Source organism: Merops nubicus, unplaced genomic scaffold (assembly GCF_000691845.1).
Source record: "Merops nubicus isolate BGI_N331 unplaced genomic scaffold, ASM69184v1 scaffold12770, whole genome shotgun sequence".
Lineage (NCBI taxonomy): Eukaryota > Metazoa > Chordata > Aves > Coraciiformes > Meropidae > Merops > Merops nubicus.
This window is the reverse complement of record NW_008584894.1, coordinates 28,616-49,010: the sequence shown is the minus strand read 5'-3', so window position 1 is coordinate 49,010 and position 20,395 is coordinate 28,616. Positions and strand designations below refer to the sequence as shown.

General features: G+C 53.0%; 1 protein-coding gene across 1 annotated transcript in view; it reads right to left on the bottom strand.

Moving 5' to 3' along the window:
- Positions 1-1,728: 1,728 nt before the first annotated feature.
- LOC103778180 (protein kinase C beta type-like) overlaps positions 1,729-20,395 on the bottom strand; it is a gene marked incomplete at its 5' end in the record, with an annotated part of 40,793 nt that continues 22,126 nt past the window's right edge. Inside the window, 5 exon segments of the mRNA XM_008945758.1 lie at positions 1,729-2,199; positions 9,818-9,958; positions 16,288-16,395; positions 16,659-16,739; positions 20,082-20,220. Coding sequence (XP_008944006.1) covers positions 2,041-2,199; positions 9,818-9,958; positions 16,288-16,395; positions 16,659-16,739; positions 20,082-20,220 — 628 coding nt within the window.

The following is a 20,395-nucleotide window of genomic DNA, read 5'->3' as shown; positions in this document are numbered from 1 at the left end:
TGGCAGAGGCACCCCGGGCTCCTCCATGCCCAGGGCACCGTGGCACATCCAGCCCAGAACAGCATTTGTGCCCGGAGCACCAGGGGTGGGATCCCTGCCGACCATCGCCGAGCCCTTCTCTGCGGCAGAGCTGTGGGGCCGCTCGGTGCCTTTGGGAACAGCCCCACTGTGCAGCAGTCCAGCAGGACAGGGTGCTCCAGGTGGAAGAGAAATTCTGCACGTGCTCCAAAGGGAGGTTAAGGGGAACCTTTGATCCCTCTTTGGCTGGAGCTGCCGATGGCTTTTCCCAGCCGCTGCCCGGCAGCGCTGGGTCACCGGGGGCCTCCCCTCTGCAGTCCTCTGCTCCAGGCCCCCCGAGACCCCTGAGCAGCAGCACCCCGAGACCCCCGAGCAGCAGCGCCCAGCTCATCCTGGTGCCCCAAAGAAAAACTCTTCCTCCAAGGGACGTGGGAGAGACTCCCCTCCCTGTCCAGGTTTCGGTGAGCAGTGTGGCTGGGCGCTGCAGGGGCACACGGGCGCTGGCGAGACGCTTCCAGGACGTGGCACCTCGGCTTGGGGACAAACACTGCAGAGGATGGACGGGCCACGGCTCTGCCAGAGCTGCAGGAGGGTGAGGTGTGACGTGGGCTGCTGCCTGCACCCTGCCTGCCCCCCTGCCTGCCCCCCTGCCTGAGCCAGCAGCAGCAGCTTCCAGCCCTCAGCGCAGCACAGCCCCGGAGCCTGGCGCTCCTGCCATCTCTGAGCCCAGAGCTGTGGAAACTCATTATTGCCAAACACATGCAGGTGTCCTGGATGTTATTTCTCACTTTTTATTTTATCATCATTATTGGGGAAAAAAAAAACAAAACAAAACAACACAAACCCAAGAACAATGGCACATTACAAGTTAAAGCAGATTGATACAGTGACAGCCACGAACATCTGCAGAGCAGTATAAAAGGAAGCTGCATGGTTCTTATTGTTTCAAGAGAAATTCATCCTTCCTGAGATTTTTTCTTTGATGCCAGAAACAAAACTTAGCCCATTTAAGCATCTGGTGGAATTTTTTAAAAGCAGGACTGTAAGTTGGAACGAGTTTCTTTACAAACTTCATATCAGAATTCACAACACTGTTCAAAGTTAAATAGCATCCCATGTGTGTTAATACCATTTTTTGACACGTTTAAAGCACAGGTAACAATCTCAATCAATTGCTTTGGCATTTGGAAAAAAAAAAAAAAGGGAGTTTTGCTATGAGAACTGACCTCACGTGGTGCTTATGAGGGTGGCCAAGGATCTGAAAGCATCTGCTACAGCTCTTTCCAAATCTCCTGGTTGCAATAGGATATGTGTCTTTTGATTAAAACCCCACTATTTAGAAACTGCACAATCAGGAGAAATCTTTGCAAGCAGCAGACCTGGCTCCCCAAATAACTTCCTGCCGCTGCCGAAGGCCCGGAGCAGAGAACTGTCCCAAACTGCCCAGAGCTGCACAGGGACGAGCCCAGGGCGGCGAGGGCACCGACCCCCCGCAGCACTGAGCTGCAGAAGGAGCCAGGGCTGGTGCTGCCAGCCCTGCAGAGCAGCTCCTGGGGCCTGGGGGAGCTGAGAGGCTGAGCCAGCAGCACCCGCGCTGCGGGGAAAGGTTTTGTTAAAAACACTTACTTGCCACTAGGGCTAAGAGGGCTAAATATTTAATTTTCATGATTATATTAAAAAAAGACTAGAAAAAGGGAGGAGCAGGGAGCAAAGCATGTGCTGAAGAGATTTCTCCTAATTGTCACAGCTTACACCTCCCCCTTTTACCTGGGTTAGCCAACGAACTGTTTTCTTTTCCTACAAATAAAATGTCATAAAAGCACATTTACAGCACTTACAGCTCATCACCCACCTTTCAGGCGTGCCCTACATCCTGTGAAGACACTTCTGGCTCTGGAATACGGTCACTCTAGTAGCAGTACTAAAGAAAACCCACGAATGCAAGTTTTGCAATGAAAATGTCACCAAAACAGCAGCTGGGACTGGATGACAGAGATGCAGGAATGAGATCTACACAGCTACTTAGCTCTTGGCTTCAGGTTTAAAAAACTCTGAGTTAACAAAGGAAAATCCTTCGAATTCTGACTGGTCAATGTTCCTGATGACTTCCTGGTCAGGAGGTGTTAAGACGGGTGGATGGCGAGTGAAAAACCGGTCGAAGTTTTCAGCATTGCGTCCACACTATGAGAGGGGAAGAGAAGAAGGGATGGTGGGTGGGGAAAGCAGCGTGGGGATGGGGCCACCCCCTGCCCAGCACGCCCTGCAGCAGTGGGAGAACAGGAAAAGCTGCAAAATACACGTGGGCTTTGTCAGTCAGAAGGTGATGTTATCCTGGCAAGGGATGGAAGGGGAGGAGTGAGATGGGAGCACAATCACTTGCTGCCATCCGGGGCTGCACCTTCTCCCTGGCTCCACCACACACATGGCACCTGCCTCTGGAAGACCCCTGTGGCTTCACCCACTCAGTCTCTGCTCCCTCCTCTGGACTGGGAAGTTTTCAGCATGTCTGGACTGCTCAGAGGCTCCTCCTTGCCCTGCTCAAGGACAGAGCTCCTCACCTGCCACAGAGCTCTTGCAAACTGCTGCTGGCTGAATGCTTAATGCAGGCACATGTGCCTGGGAACGTCCAGGGCTGCTCTGTCCCCTCCTGACATCCCCATCAGACCCTGGCAGTCCCTGCTGGTGCACGGGGTGCTGCTCAGCTGAGGCAGGCAGGAGCTGGGCCACCAGGCTGCTCCTGGCCACCAGGCTGCTCCTGGCCACCAGCCCTCTGCTGCACGGCATCCCCAGAGCTCTGCACTGCAGGTGGACCCAGCTGGCAGTCCCAAAAACCCTGCTCACAGCAACCTTCTTCCCTCTTGCCCCTGAAGGCAGCTAACAACCACCCCTCAGCAGGCAGGACAGGGGCCAAGAGCACCGAGCTCCCAGCAGCCAGCAAAGCCAGACAAGAGAAGGACCCAAAAGCTCTGGAAGCTGCTGACCAGTGCCCTGACCTTGTTCAGTGCTCCCAGCAATCAAAGCAGGGGTCCTGCAACATCCCGTGCTGCAAATCAGGAGCTGATGTAATAACAACAGCAATAGTCACTAACAACAGGTGGGTAGTGGGTCACTGCAGCAGCTACAGAGCCTGTCACAGACCTGCCCCGTCCCCTCCCAGGGCTGCCAACGCCCCCTCCACCAGCTGCCCCCCAGCCAATGCTCTCCTGGGCCTCCTCTCTCCTCTCCTTCCATCTCCCCACGGAGCACACACCCTTCAAGTGCTGGGACAGTTTTCCCTGCTATTTAACTTTCATTTGCTAAGGAAACTGATTTCCATTTTTAATAAATATCAGACTAAATAAAATATTAAAGACAAATAAATGTAAACTTCAATATTTCCCAGTTTCTTCCTCTGCCAGAGAGGTTTCAGGGAAGACAACGTGAACATCCACCAGGCTCCAATGGCACCTTCCCCTTTAGCAGCTTTTATGGGTTCTTATAACACCAAATCAGGCACTCATCACCCCCAAGTCTCTAAATCAACTTCAATGGGTCACATCTGAGCTGTTTTAACTCGAGTTACTGCTGTGCTGAAGCCCCTGAGCCCACCCTTCCACACCCCTGTATCTCCCATATTTTGTAAGACCATATCCCAACCTACAGCACATTTCTAGTCTGGATTTGTCAACCTGTTCCAGGCTGCAGGACAGCAAGGAGGGTCGTCGATGTGCAGAAATGAACAGGGAGGTTATCTCCAGAGGAGCTGCCAGTTCCCACCATAAGGAATTCCAACAAGAGCTGTCACAGCCCCAGTCAGTGTGGGAAGAGCTGCTCTCTGCTCCAGACCGTGCAGTCAGGCACAGCTTTCCAGTCTTGCAGAAGTCTGTTTTAGATGTTTGACAAGCCTGCAACAGCCAAATGCCTCCCTGAAAGCCATCATATTAACATCAAAATGGAATATAAATGCTCGGAATTCAAGTTGCCAGTTCCTCAAAGCCTGGAAGCTAAAGTCACAAAATTAAGAGCTTGGGGATTTTCAAGGCCACACTGTCACTCGTCTTCCCCTTCAGCACTGGGATAAAACAAACCCTGAGCAGGATTACTGGGGAATTCTGCAGGGCTTCAGGTTATCAGTGCAGGAGCACCGAAGGTAGCAGGGTTTACCTGCTAATAAGCTGCTCACCTGCAGATTCTATCAACTCCCAATACACAGTGAGAGCCTTACAGAGCTTTGAAAATAAAGCTGTCATTGCCTATTAGCTTCATGAGATCCTGGGGGGACTCGCAGGGCAGTTTGTCTGCAGTGTCTGACAGCACCAGCCTTCTTTTTGCTATAAGGAAATGGGCTGTCACTTAAAAAAAAAATAAATAAAAAAAATCAAACACAAGCAACCTCATCAAAGACTTAAAAACCATTGCTGGTGAAGTGCTTCCAGTTATGGGGAGAGAAAATACAAATTTATTTTGAGTATGTATATTGGCAAGGAATAATTCTCGTCACTACCAACAAGGCAAGAATACAGGGATGGAACATTTTTAAAGTTGCATCTGTCCCTGGTATTTCATGCCCAGCTTTGTGGAGTTTGCAGGCTTTGTTTGGGTGCATAAGGACTTGCCCTGGTCAGCACACCAGCCTGCACCTCCTGCTCTGTGGGAGCCTCCACAGGGATCAAATACATCCTCTAAGGCAGGAGTTGTCTTTGGGTTTACAGGAGCCACATCCAAGCCCAAACCCAAGCTCCAAAGGCTGTGACCACAGCTCTGTGCTGTCCCCATGATGCCAGGCACTGGCTCCTGGGAACCTGGCAGGTTTTACCCCAGTGGCCAACTGGAAACTGCTGGAGTTTCGGAACAAGGTCTGGCCCCTTCCGACATCAGGTTCCTCATTAAAGATTGGGAGATGCCATATGAATTTTCACATTTATCTAAACCCACGTTGGGAAAAATCTGCCTCATTTTAGTACTGTATTAATGCACAGGCATCGCTCCATCCTGAATGGAGAAAGGGGGAGGGTGGGAATTTATCTTACATAAATCCCCAACGTGTCCTGTCTAATATTTATAGCCAGCGCAGAATGACTTTTTTTTTCCGAGCTGCAGAAATAAACCTGTCAGCTTAGAAGATGGCCTTTTTATTTTATCAGTTTCTAGCTTGATTTCAGATAGGGAAAAAAGGCATAATAAAATATTTTCCATTGATCCCTGAGATGCAATCAAAGATCATTAAAAACCGGCTGCTCTGGTGCTGTGCCAAAGCCCTCGCCCCCCACGCCCGGGAGAGGCACTGGGCTGAACACACCCTCCATTTCCAGGGATTTTTTTGGGAAAATCAAAAAAAAGTGGTACAGCCATGATCCCACTGGCCTTGCAGGCATCTTTTGGGCAAGTCTGACCTTGCTGGTGCTGCTGTGGGTTAGAGACCTGGCTCCTCAGCACCCGAGGGAGGGTCAGGGCTCCCAGGCACTGCTGGTGACAGACGGGTTGTGTCTGGGGGAATCTGGCTGGCAGCACGAACCTGGGGCCAGGCCAAAGGCCCCTTTGTGCTGCTCAGGGGCAACAAGAGAGATTTTCATTCATAGGTGCCTGGCTAATGGTCCCAGAGCCCAGCTCAGGCTGCTCCATCCTGGCTCCAGGCAAGGGCTGGGAGCATTCACTGAGAGGGTTTTCTGCTGTAGGACCCCAGCTTTCATCCCTCTCCTGCAAACAAAGCCAAGCTGCTACCCAAAATACCAAAAATATTGGCTGAATAATTGGAGGGGAATCTCAGAGAAAATCTTTACAGGACCCTGAGGCTACCAGAGTGAATCTTGAGTGGATTATCAGAGGAGATGCTTAACCTTCACACATTTGGCTGCCTCCCCACCCTGCCCACTGTTGGCCCCCTCAATCCCTAAATCCCATCTAATTAGGAAATTACTTATGCAAACATCTGAATTCACCTCTTAAAGACCAAAACTAAGGCTACAAAAATGCACATGCAGGAGAACTAGAGTATTTACACATCCAGGTCTATAAATGGCATTTCAGTATCAATTAATTGAAAGCAGTTAGAGGAAAATTATTTTATGCAATTAAAAATTATGAGATTAAAAGCAAATTTTTGAAACCACTGCCCTGTTGTGAGCAATCCTGTGCTCTGCTGAGTGATTGCAGTGCTGTCAAAATGAGGAGACTTTTCAAATCACTGGGCTTCGTGTAAAGTAAAGGAGTAATTAGATACCAAAAACAGTAATTATCTCAACGAGAGACAGAGAAGCAGGCAAGTGTAAATACACTCCCCAGGGTAACTGCAGACCCACGAAAGGAATTGTTATGCACAAGCCAACCCCAGAGCAGCCAAGCACAGCCCCGTGTCAAAACCAGCAGGTTCCTGCATAGCAAAGAGAACCCAGCCCCTGATCTGTCTCATTACCCTGGCTGTGATAAAGGTTAATCAGGCACAGAGCAGGAAGCTCCACGGGAGCTCTGGGGAATTCATCTCCAGCCAGGCAGAGGTGGGCAGGCTGATGGGTGTGCAGCCCTTCCCACAGCCACGCTCCCTGCCTGCAGAGAGGGCTCAGAACGGGAGAGACCTGGCAAAGAACTTGTGGTGCCACAGAAGAGCTCCCTGGCAAAGATGCTTCTGAGGAGAGAGGGTGGGAACCAGCCCCATGGGCAGAGGGAGGGGGCAGCAGGTGAGCTGCCCACCCACCTGTGCCCAAACGGGACCTTCCCCAGTGCCCCCCCTGCACCCACCACACCTGAGCAAACATGGATTAGTGACACCTTCTGATAAGGAGAATTGGTTGACATGATGCTGAAAACAGTTTGGACTGGGCTCTGTTCCCCTTGACTTAGAACCACAGAATCACTTTGGTTGGAAGAGATCTTTAAGATCATCAGGTCCAACTGTCCCCCAGCACTGCCAGGTCCCCACTGCCCCGTGTCCCTCACACCACATCTCCACAGCTTGGGAACCCCTCCAGGGGTGGGGACTCCACCACTGCCCTGGGCAGCCTGGCACAGCCCTGGGCAACCCTCCAGGGCAAGAAATTGTTCCTCAGCTCCAATCTAAACCTCCCCTGGAACAACTCGAGCCCATTTCCTCTGGTTCTGTCACCAGAGACTTGTGCTCTCAGGGCTGAAGCACTCAGGCACTAGTGCTGGAGCACAGGAAGGCTGTGGGCAGACACTGAGCCCACGCTTGTGTATTACTCCATATTTCAAACCTTTGGATTGCAGATGGTCACTGTAACCTTTATAGAAGGTAATTAAAAAGAAAAAGGAAAAAGAAGACAATTGAAGCCAAGGTGAAGAGCCAGGCTGGCACAAGTCTCCTGCCCCAGGAGGCACTCCAGCCCTGTGTGCCCTGCTGGAGGTCAGGAGCAGTGCCAGCACCCTTCCCTGTGACCCACCCAGGCACACTGTGAAGTGCCCAAACCCACATTTCCATTTCTCTGCTGCTCTCATCTGCACTCGCAGCTGGCCCGAAAGGAGCAGTGTTTCCAGCATGACACACTGCTATTGAAACAGCAGCTATCAGCAGGTACCTGAGCTGCCTTAATCCTACCTAAATCCTAAATCCACTGCGCCTACCTTGCTGTTAATCTCCCTGCCCTAGCCAGTGGTGACTCCTCCCCAGTGCCAGCTGCTGGGAGAGAAGGGACAGGCAGCAGCTTGAGTGTCCCCCTTCCAAGGGCCGGCATCAAAAGGATTTTTAAGGAAATAAGGCATTCAAAAAGCAGGAGAAAATGTGCACAGTTTAAACCATACAATCAGTACGAAAGCACTTTTGACAGAATTCAGTTGTTTCCAACTGTAACCCACCACACAATAACACCATGCCCCAGCCCAAGGCAAGGAGCATTGCTGGGACCTGCTCAGGGAGAAAGGGCACAGGCAGATGGGGAGAGACAGCAACAGCTTCACCAGCAAAAGCACAGAGGTGGGAAAGAGCAAGATTACAGATTTCAGGAGAAACGACCTCTTGCAGAATAAGACAACTCCCCCCAACGCCTCGGAGCCAACTCAGCCCTCCCAGAGGGCTCCAGCATCCCCCACTCTGGAGCTCAGTGACCACCCACCCCATGTCTCAGCAGCCTTCACACAAAGCTTGGATCCCACCCTGAGCCAGCAAGTCACGGTGTGTTCAACAGCCCCCAGGAGTTTTGTGCTGCTGTGCTTTGATATCAGAACCAGTGCCTGGCCAGCAACCCCCTTCCTACAGGGTCAAACAGCTTGAAGGTCCCGTTCCTTCTGCGGGCAAGGAGAGCAGGAGCAGTTCAGATCTCTGTGCTAACCATCACCAGGGGCTTACCAGCAGCCTGCTCTCTGCCTTTCTGAGACAGGTGAGGAGAACAGGACGTTTCTCTCTGTGCTGATGCAGAGGGCAGCCCGAGCCCCCTGCCAGGCCCAGCTAATGGGTGTTCACTCATATTTCACCAGTCAAGCCAGGAGCTGTGGGTGGGAAAAGGCTGCGAGAGCAGAGAGGCACTTAGAGGGAGGAGAGAGAAAGGAGCTGAGCACCCTACACCAAATGGGCTTCACGTTTTTCCCTGAAAGCAGAATTTTTCCAAGCACTAAAAAGGTCTCTTCAAAATGACAGTTTTACTGTAAAGCAGAGGAGAAGCAGATGTGTCCAAGGTTAAGGGCAGTGGGAGGCTCAGTTAAATCCACAGAGCATCGCTGGACTCTGAGTTGGGATCCAGGGTCATGCAACATCCCTGCCTTGATCACTGAGTGTAAACAGCAGTCCATATCAGCCATGTAAAATCAGATTTAACTTTGGATTTGCAGTTTTCTGTAAAACACCAGTGCCCAACTAGGGCACAGCAGCTAACAGGCATGCAGGAGGTGGAAACACATCAATAAGCCCATGCCTTAAGGATCTGGACCACTGCAGAGAGGCTCAGACAGAGCTGTGACCCTGCCAGGCCCAACAGTGGCAACGAGAATCATGGAATATTTTGGGTTGGAAGGGACCTTACCAGGTCATTTAGTGCAACTCCTCCCTGCAGGGAGCAGGGACATCTGCAGCTAGAGCAGGGTGCTCAGAGCCCCGGCCAACCTCCCCTGGGATGGTGCCAGGGATGGGGCAGCGACCACCTCTCTGGGCAAGGGAGAATTCCAGAGAGATGTCCCTGTCCCTGAGTCTGCGTGGTCACTGTGCCTGTGCATCCTCTCTGGGGAAGGGCAGAGGGACCACGGGCAGGGGGACACAGCAGACTGACGTGCTCAGGGCCCCACAGGGACACCCCAGCCCTGCTCTGAGCCCGGGGCTGCACCCGGGAGCAGCCAGACTCGGCTTTTTTGACAAAGAGCTTTCAGGTTGCTCCTGCCTCCACCTCGGTTTCACTGCTAGCAACTTCTCTCACCCTACAGCCTCCTGCTCCCAGCTCGCACAGCATCTGTCTCTAGCAGGGCCCATCTCCCAGCCTGGCAGAGCTGGGACAGAGCAGGCAGGTTCTCCAGAGCTCCTCCACCCGTGCCCGTGCCCGCACACGAGCCAGGCTCCAGCCTTCCACTGCTTCACCTTGGAGAGAACCAGTGAGTGAAACACAGCCCCCCTGCCAGACTATGGCTCTGAGCTGGATACTGAAATAAAGGTTAGATAAAAAAGAAGAGAGAGAGAGAGGCCTGTTGAGCTTAAGAAGAAGGGAGGAAAAAGGCTGACAGAAAGAGCGACCCTGGGAGAACGAAGAGCTCTGCAGCAGCAGCGGGCCGGGAGCCAGACAAGGAGCTGGGGCACGGGGGCAGTGATGGGACCCGGCCCCTCCAGACCCACCCGAGGGTGTGGGAGGGCGCTGGGCGAGTGGGGCACACGCGAGGCAGCCGCACTTACAGCCTTTGGCTTGAAGGGGGGCTGGATCTCCTTGCGCTCCAGCTTGTCCCAGTCGATGTAGCGGAAGAAGGCGTGCTCCTTGATGTCCCGCTCCCCCTCCGGGCCGCAGCCCAGCCGCTTGGCAGGGTGCTTGGTCATCAGCTGGAGAGGAAGAGGAGAAACAGTCACTCACAGAGCGGCCAGCTGCTTCCCAAACAGCTGCTCCGAGGAGTCCTCAGGGTGCTGTGATGGTTGGGGCTGGGAGGGAAATGAAACATCATCTCATTCCAACTCCCCTGCCATGGGGGGAACACCTTCCAGCAGACCAGGCAGCTCAAAGCCTTCTCCAAACACCCATCTGGGCAGCCTGCACCATGTGGGCACTGCCCTGGGACAACCCACATCAGGGTCTGGATGGCAAAATGGGCTCCTACCTCCTCTGCCTGCTTTTGGTGCTTGGAGGACTTGGAGCAGCTCCAGGGACAGGGAAGGTTGACAATGGCTCATGACAACAGACTAAGCAGATTGCAGGTGCCCGAGCAGTGGGTGGGGTGAGCACATCCCCTGGGCATGAAATTGGTTCACCAAGAAATACCATCAGGGTGCTGGCAGAGCTCTCTGCACCGCTGCAGTCTCACCAGCCCACTCCAGCAGGGGAGCAGGATCATGCAAAGCTGCTTAGTGGTCCCTTTCCTTGGCAGCAAACTTCTCAGCATTGCCATAATTAACTGTAAAGCTCACCACCCATCTAAGATGAACAGTTTGCCCTTCAGAAACCTTTATTAGCCCTAGAAACAGAACCCACATCCTTGTGGAGCTGTGGCAGCACTAACAGGAGGTGTATTTCTAATGAAACAGGCAGTTTGGAGGAAAGCAGCACAGCAGTCCATTAGTGTTGTTTATCATCTAAACTCCTCTTCACTGGCTCAGTAAGAAAAGTGAATCAGGCCAGGGGAATTAAGAGTGGCTGTACAAACACTAATATCCTGGGGCACTGCCCGAGCTCTGTTCTGAGATCAGGTGGAGATTACAGATTTATAAGATGTTGATAAGCACAGCGAATGTGAGCTCTACACCTGCAACAAAAGGATGATTTTTATTAAAAGCAGGGCAGCCAAAACTGCCCCCAGAGCAGTGAGGAGGTTGCAGTGAGCCCGACTCTGTGTCCCAGGGTGTGGGTCTCCAGGAGACCCCCAGGAGGGACCTGCAGCTCTGTGGGAGGGGAACTGAGAAACCTCCTCACCCTCCTCCTGAGGCTGGCCCACCCCTGAAAGATAAGGGTTTTATAAACAAGCATCTTCTGACAAAAATAAACACATCAGGCAGCCCACTGTGCCATGGGGAGCCGAGGACCCTCACCAGGTCCTGTGCTCAGGCAGAGCTTCTCTGCCCCACGGTGTTTCAGTGTGTTGACACAGGTCAGCCCTGCCATCCACCATGGCACAGGCCAAAGTGGCTCAGGGGAGCTGAGCTTTGAAAGTGATGCTGCACCACGGAGCTGAAAGCAAGGAAAAGGCTGCAAAAAAACCCTCGAACAACCCAAACAAGCATAAAAGAGGAAAAAAAACCCCACAACAAACAAACCAACAAACGTGGAGTGAGGGTTTGCTGCTGACCACTGTGCTAGCACACAGCACTCCATCCATCCCAGCCTGCTGGGAAGCCAGCCTGGGCAGGGCTGCCGGAGCGAGGCTTCCCCGAAGCAGCACCACCCCTGGGAAGCCCATCTGCAAACAGTGAGGGCACACCGGGCTCTGCCAGCTGGAGAAACCACCTTCCAGATGGTGAAGCCTGCCTGTCCTCACGGCAAGGAGAGGGCTGGGATCAGCAGCAGTCCTGCAGAGCCCCTCCCTGGGCGGGGGGACGGGCTGGGGCTGCTGCCGGCGCTGCTGTGGCACCCAGCCTGTCACAAGGAGATTCAACCCCGCTGGGCACACGGGCAGGCATCTGCCCACCCCGGCTGTGGTCTGGCCAGTCAGTCCACCCTGGCTGTGGTCAGTCCCCCCTGGCCAGGGTCTGGCCACGATCAGTCCACCCTGGCTCCACGATCAGTCCGCCCTGGCCACGATCAGTCCACCCTGGCGCAGCCGTGCCCACTGAACCTCACTGTCCCTCAGCTTCTGCTGCATCCAGCTCAAGTTCAGCTGAACTGGAGGATCTTTGTCTCTCCTGGGCAGGCTCCAGACACTGTCCTGACATTTCAGTCGGGTCTCGGTTCGCTGTGCTAGAGCAGGAGAGTGCAAAGCATCCTGTGACTCAGTCAGGTTTTCCTAAAGCAAGGACCCAGCAACAATGTGAGAGCCTGAAACGTGCTAATAAACTGACTGAGCGATTTGGCTGTCACATCAAACAGCTTCGTTTGTTCCAGCAAATGTGAAAAGAAATCTGCTGGTGGGACTTTTCTGTGAGGTGCTGATCCTGAACACACTGACCCACCTCTGGCTTTTTCTGCCAGACAGCGTTTGGGGCAAGGAGGGAGAGCAGGTCTGTGTCTGCAGGTCCATGTCCAGCACCACTGAAGCTGACAGATGCCTGAGCATCCCCCTCCCGGGGGTCAGCAGAGCTGCTGAGGCTGTGCTGTGCCGGGACCCCCCCGAGCAGCCCCTGCCCTGCAGAGGAGCCCCACTGCCCCACGGGCACCCAGCAGAAACCTCTGCAGCCCTTCACCTGCTGACCCTCAGCCACTGCACTGCCCTGCAGACACTCCACACCCCCTGAAATCCACCCTGGGCTCCTCCACTACTCAGCTTTTCCAGCCAGAAAAGACTTTTCCCAGGTCCCACCTGCTGCCCTGTGCTGGGAGCTGTTTCACACGCCGAAGCGTCGTGGTTACACCCCCTTGCCCAGCACCCCACTGCTGACCTCAGAGCAGCTCAGCTGCCTAACGAATTGTAAAAGATTTTCTCCTTCGTGTGCCTGCCTGTTGGGCTGAACAGAGCTGTGCTGCACTGCAGTTGTTCTGAATTTTCAATATATGGATCCAGAAATTAAGTTTTCTTCTTTTCCTGTTGTGCTTTTATGCACACGGGCACGAAGGCAACACCTGTTATTGATACACAGGACCCCATAAACATGCAGATTGATTGTCCTGGCTTACACAGGATAATCAGTTAGCTTTGTTTGTGTTAAACAGGAACAAGTTGATTTAATCCCCTTACTAAAGCAGTGAAAGCCCTTCAGGCTTCTGCAGCTAAGGAAGGATATTTTAGACCAAATCCCCTGTTAATGGTACATCTGGTGTTTGAGCTCAGACACAGGGAAGTCCAAGGCTGGACTAACTGCTTGGCCAAACCACAGCCCTGGCACCCCAGAGTGCTCACCATGCACAGCCCCAGAGTGCCACCCTCCAGCTGCCCTTGCTCCCCAGCACCCACTGAGGCTCCCAGCACCTCCGAGGGGGCTGCAGCACAGCACTGCTGGGGATTAGCATGGTTTACTTGTAGACTGTTAGTTCTAACTGGGAGATGGCTTCAAGTTGAATTGAAACTTGTTTTGCTTTACTTAGCAGGAGTTGCTGGATTTGCTGATGCCTTAGGCCACATGTGGTGAACTAAGGCTGAACTTAGATTTAGTTACTTGAAGGGAGGCCCCAAGGATGATACATCCTGGGAAAAACAAGGTACCACATTCATCAGCAAAAGCTGCATCCTCGAGATAAGAAAAGGAACTACCAGAGAAAGGATTCAAGGAGCAACAAGAAGACCCCAGACCCAGATATTACTATTGGACAGAACCACTGTGTGAGGAGAGAGGAACTTGGACTGTAAGGATATAACTGCCCAGGGATTTCTTTGGTCGGGGTCCCTCTCTGGAGGCACTCAGCTTGACCTGGTTTTCTGCTGCACCATCTGAATAAATTATTTTTATAAGATTTGATGCCTGAGACTCTGCTACAGGAAACCCGGGTGAGGAAACTTCTTTAACAGGCACTAAGCAGCTGTCATGTGCTTTTCCCAGGCAGCTCCACCAAGACCACTCAAAATACCTGTAAACTACTGCAGAAAACGTGCTGGTTTGTGCCTTAGCAGGCAGGCAGAGAGCAAAGCAGGAGGGGACACTCACAGGCGAGCTGCTCACCCAGACAGGGCTGCCTGGCACGGGCAGAGCCCTCTGCATGGCATGGAAAGGGGCTGTGCCAGGGCCCATGGGCACACACACGCCTGTCACCCCGTGGCTCTGAATGGGAGCCTGGCTCCCAACAACCAACCCGGGGCTCAGGGGAGCAGAGCTGAGCTACCTGCACCATGGAACAGCAGCTCCACAGCAGGGCTGGGAGGAGAATCCGAGCTGACAGCAGAGGGAGGGAAATGCTCCACTTGATCTGCTAATTGATGCTGACTGCTGAGTCAAGGGGCTGTGTGCTGGTTAACTCTCCCCTTTGCTTCCCAGCCAACGCTCTCTGATCAGTGCTGGTTCCCTGGCTCGGCTGACACCAGGATTTCAGGATCAAATGCTTCATCTCTGAGCTGGCAGCACTAAGGGACGAGTGGCACTGGCACACTGGAGCAGAACCACGTGGGAACGACAGGCTTGTTTTGGGGAGCATGGCAGGGAGGTACCAAACCACTCACATTTCAGACCAGAGGCTTCTCCAAGTGCCTCTTCTCTGGACTGATAGGAGGCTGAGTTTGTGCCCTCCTGGAAGACCCATCATGTACCAACACAGACAGCATGGCCTCAGTGTCCCCACAGTTAACTGAGACATATTTTACCACATTCCAAGGGAAAATGTAAATACTTTGTTTCCTGCTTACTGACAGTTCTTCAATACCACACATATTTTTAATTAAACTTTCTGGTGCAGCACTTTGGTGCCAGTACAGAACAACAGGAGTTTTTGTGCACCTCACTGAAACAACATTTGTGCAACAGGAACCACCACTTGCTGCTGCTGCAAAAAACCCCAATAATTTATGAAGAACCAAGCTCTCCACGCGTGGCTTAACGTCCTCCCATGCAGCCTCACATCTCCAGAAGTGAGAAAAGCCATTGCAGCTACACCCAGCAGACGCTTCAGTCACAGGCTCTTCTCATCTATTTGTAGCATTGGCATTGTGACTGATGCAGCAGCAAACAAAGCCACCAGTGAGACTCCCCCCTGCTCCAGCCCCTGCGTGGGAACGGGATAACGATGCTCAGCAGTGCCACCACGGTCCCTCCTGGCTGCCCAGGGACACAGTGGACTTCCCCTTGTGTCCCAAACAACGACAGCAAGAGGAAGAAGAGGCCGTGAGAAAGTCTGTGGAAATCTCCCCTCCCGTTACAGAACTGTCATAGCATGGTGGGGGTTGGGAGGGATCTCTGGGGATCACCTCATCCCACCCCCTGCTCCAGGTCACCCAGGGCAGGGTGCCCAGGATGGCACCCAGGTGGGTTTGGAATCTCTCCAGAGGAGACTCCACTGTGGCTTCCAGCTGAAGGATCTGATTTGATTCTACTCTGCAGGAGCCTGGTGGTCAGACAGCACCCATTCCCCATGCCCCCCAGGCAGGGAACACCCCCAGCAGCTGCTCCCCAGGGCACTGGGGGATGCTGCCCCCAGCAGCAGCTCTGAACCCAGCAGCGCCGGAGGGCGGCTCCGAAACGCCGCAGTGGGAGAGTTAAGTGCAGGATGTGTCACTTGTGGATAGAAACTCTATTTTGAGACACAGAACGTTCAGATATTTTAAATATTAACTATTAAAAGCAAACATTTTTTAAAATTCCTACACAAACACATATTTATAGCCCCGTTTGACACTGGCTGGCTGAGACGAGGCTCAGTCCCCAGCAATAACCATATGCCTAATAACATCAGGACCCAGCCAGCCTTTATTTGTCACAGCCCAAATTAACTCAGACTGCATTTAAGTCTTGCCTAGCCCCAGTCCGTAGGGAGCTCAGGACACTGGGCAATGCAGAGCTGCAGTGCAAATTAAGAGATCTGATAATGAAAACACTGCCCTGACCCAACAGAGACGCACACCAGGACTGAGCTGCAGGTGCCCCTGAAGGGCAACTCATCAGAGCTCAATGGAAACCTCTGAGATCTCTGATCTTAGGAAAACACCTTAGAAGTCACATTCATTTTCTCTGAGCATCATTCTTGGTTTCAGGCAGAGACATAAAGCTCCTGTATTGTCACCTAACTGGGAGGAGGGTCCCTGGGCAGATGCCCTCAGCTCCCACATCCCAGCCAACACCCCAGTTGTCCCCTGACCTTCACCTGAGCAGACAGGCCAGCCCTCTGGTACTCAGAGCACCACAGCACAGAGAGGGTCTAGCTGTTATCTGTGATTGGTTTTGGTGCCAATATAGGAAGTAGCACAAGCTGTGGGTCCAGGAGCAGAGAGCAGGGGCACCAGAACATGACTGAGATTTCTCCCCTGGCACTGGATGCCCACAGCCTGGACCAGGGCAGGGAGGGGCACAGGAGGACTCGGGGACCCCCCACACCGTGTCCCACCAGCTGCATTTCTCCCTCCTTCCCAAACTCGAGGGCCAGCCCTTACCCCTTTGCAGATTGCCACTGCCTCCTTGGACATGGACTTGGGGTAGGCGACGTTGTGCTCCATGATGGACTGGAACAGCTCGTCCTCATCTTCTCCCTCAAAGGGAGCCTAGGGCAGAGCAAATGGAGTTCAGTGACATTTCATGGCCTTTGATCTTCCCTTGCCTGCTGGGACCCTCAGTCCCAGGAGCAGCCCCTGCTGTGCTGCCCCTCAGGTCTCAGCCTCGGGGTCCCTGGGGCTGCATCCCCAGCTCCAGCCCCAGCTCCAGGGGAGGCCCCTGCTGGGTGCCAGCAGCAGACAAATTCCCCATCAGCACAGGCTTACGGTGGAGTTTAACACAATCCCACAAGAATCAATTAAAATTCAATTACCTGGCCAGCTAACATTTCATAGAGCAGGACTCCAAATGCCCACCAGTCCACCGACTTCCCATAGGGCTGATAAGCAATTATCTGAAAACAACACAAGCAGCAGGATTACACTCTTGTTTCTAACCTGTTGGCACAACACAAACTGATCTCAAGCTGTAGTCCAGGTCAAAAGGACAAGGTTATTTACTGAGATGCCAGTCCCTGAACGGTGGGAAACTGCAATTATAAACACAACACAATAGGCAAAGAGATCAGTAATTCCCAAAAAAATCACCAGCCCTCAGACGCGTGATAAATATTAGACAAACCCCCAGAATATTCACAGTGATTTGGGACAGATCCATCCTGATTCAGCTGGAGCTTCAGCATATTTGCAGTGTTCTTGCAGGCTCGCCAGAGCCAGGCGTGCTGGAGCAGAGCAGGAGCAGCAGCTGCTCCTCTCACCCCCACACATTTGGGGATTTTTCCCTGCTGACTTTGGTGCAGAGGGTTTGGGATAACAGAGCCTGGTCCCCACGGATGGCATGTGGCCCTTCAAAACAGACTTGCAGCACACGGGTTGTCAAACCCCTCTGCACTCCAGGCTGCCAGTTTGCTTTCTATTATTTATTGCTCAACATCCCTCACAGAATAACCTGATAACCGACGGCCCTGCCCCTACCCCAGCAGGGTGCTTGTTTGGGAGCTAAGATGGGACTTTGGGGTTTGTCAGTTAGCTTTAATTTTTAAAAGATCAACATTTATTTTGGATAAGGCACCAAAACATTTTTTTTCCTGTTTTCCCCTTATTTCCTCTGCAAAATCTGGTGTCTCAAACCCCTAAATTTCGTAATCATATGGCTCTGCAGCACAGCCACCCAGCTCACCCACCTCTGCAGAGCAGGTGACCTCACCCGAGCGTGTCAGAGGTTTGGGGCACCTACAGCTGAACCCCTCTGGCAAGATCCCCCCCACAAATGAGATGAGTGGCTGGTGGACAAAGGTCCCCAGCCCTGGGAGAGTCCCATGGCACCTTCCCTGCTCGGCTCCCTGTGTCCCCTGGCTCAGGGATGCAGCGAGATGCCCTTTCCTTGCCCTTGGCTGGGGGCTGCTGCCTGCAGCCAGCCCCCCTGTTCCTTTCCCTTCAGCTGGGGGGTCCCTGCATCCTCCAGGCAGCTCAAAGTGAGCAGAGCCAGCTCCAGCACAGGGGCTGCAGGAGGAGCTGGGCTCCCAAGGCACCTTTCTGCTCTGAAGGGTCTTTCAAGCTCCGGCTGATTCGCTGGGTTGCAGCTGACGGGCGTCACTTCAGCCTCTGGGGTTTGCCAGGCCCTGGGCTTTGCCATCTGTTACACCGTGCAAAACAATTATGCAATTTATTCATCCTAATCACAGGATCCTGTTCTGCAAAGATTCCTGTACTTGAGCAGAAATGCAAATCAGATGCTAATCACAGAGGAACACACGCAGCAATCCAGCCCCAGAGGTCTGCTCCTGCCACTCCCACCCCAGGTCCTGTGCAAGGCTCCGGTCCCGAGGCTCTGAGCACTGCCTGCAACCCTCCTGCTCAGCCACCCCCTGCAAGGCACCTCTGCAGTGTCTGAGGGGGTCAGACAGGAGGGATGCCAAGATGCAGCCTGGGTGCTGCCACCCCACCCAGGACGAGCCGTGCTCCGTCCTGCGAAAGCAGCAGCACCAAGGCACCACTAGAGAACAAGACTGGCACCAATCTTCTCCTTGGTCCTGAGCCAGCCACACATCCCAAGGCAGCGACACGACTCTGATGGCATCCTGTGAGCAGGTCTGACCATTCCCACTGAGATCAGAGGTCAAGTTTTAGCCCTGAAATTCCTCAACCGAGTGCACTTGAAGTTTCTCTCCCTTGTTCTTTAGATGGTGCTCTGGGAAATTCAGGTGTGAACTGGTCACACCAAAAAGGCCTTTAAAAGAAAACAGTCTTCAGAAGAAATCCTTGCAGAAAAGAAGCCTCTGTAAATTGAAATCACCAACTGCACGTTAGGGAAGGTCAAAACCCAGGAGCTGAAGAACACGTTTTGTTCCGAGGAAATTACACACACGGGGTCATCTGCACTCAGTACCTGTCCCCTTGGCATGCAGAGCTGTACCTTGGAACAGAAAAAGCCCTTAAAATGGGTCAAGCAAATCACAGGACAGTTTTACCCTGAAGACACGTTGGCTTGAGAAGATTGCAGCCTGGTGGGAGGGAGCAGGTCCAGCAGAAGGGCCCTGGAGCAGAACCCCACGCAGGGACCCCGGCACTGCCGCGGGCTCGGCCACCCTGCAGGAGACCACACCAGGACTGTCCCCCCCTTCTTCTGTTTGCAAGGTAGGGAGTGTGAATATTCCCTCGTTTGAGACTCACAGGCAGCAGGCTTTAATAGCACTCCTGGGTGCTGTAGGGATTTGCATCCTAATTTTCCATTTTCTGTTTTTCTTTTAGGAAAAAAAAAAAGCAAACCTAGAGCAAGGAGGAGAAACTAAGAGTGTAAGTGATACTGCTCAGACAAATACCAGAACTGGTCATTTGTCCTGCTTTGAGAGAGTATTAATCACACCCAGGGACTGAGCTAGGTACCAGCAGAACACCTGGATTCATCTCAGAAGGATGAGGATGTGTAACACACATTGGAACGCGTGATTAAAACCCTCCCGGGCTGCAGCAGAAGACAAGGCAGTTTTCCATACAAGCACGTGTGGCCTAGCAGAGAGAAACTCTTCCTATGAAATATTCAAATGCATAAATATTAATCTCATCATTGAAAATTCACCAAAGAGAAGATTTTAGAGGGATATTTTTATGTTAAGGGGACAGACACTTGGACGTAAGCACCTGCCTGAAATTCACTGCTCTGAATGCACCCACAACTTCCCTGGGCAGCCTGTTCCAGTGTCTCGCCACTCTCAGAGTGCAGATTTCCACCTCACATGGAAATACTGTGCACTGATAAGTCCATTTTCCCCACTGGTCACGTTGTGTGGGAAGCAGCTGTCACCAGTGGCCGGGGGCAAAGCCGAGCTCCTGGGCTCCTCTCTTCCAGGAGCAAGGAGGCACGTGAGGAGCAGCCCTTGGTGGTTTTGAGCGTGCCAAGGATTGGACAGGCATGGTGATGGTGATGCCAGTGGCACACACACACAGGAAAAACACCCAGAGAGGGCAAACACACTGCAGGGAGAGCAGCACGGAGGACTGCCTGTACTTGGAGGCAGCAGCAGGACACGGAGCCAAAGAGATGCAGATCCAGCATTGCTGCTTCCTTAAAGGTAGCCCCTGGGGGGAGGGACAGTGCTGAGGGGTTGAACCTTCCATGCTGATGCTGAATTCACTTCTGCCCCCGTTCCAGCTGGAAAGCTGCCCAGAGCCAGGTTACCCATGGAGAAGAGCTGCTGAAACACGTGGAGCACCCGCCGCCTCTCCGCGGGCCCTACCTCGGGTGCTATGTAGTCTGGAGTGCCACAGAAGGTCTTGGTCGTCACCCCGTCCCAGATGTTCTCCTTGCACATGCCAAAGTCTGCAATCTTTATGTGCCCCTCGCTGTCCAGCATCACGTTGTCCAGCTTCAGGTCTCTGCAAAGAGAAAACAAAACGATGGCACAAGAGACCACCCAGCAGACACAGGTCTCCTGACTCCAGGAGTTCACCCACGAGTGAGCTCTGGCTCCAGCTCACACCCAGCCTGGGGTAACGCTTGGGGAAATGAGCAAACCCAAGCCAGAGATCTTCAGGATAAAGTGTTTATTTT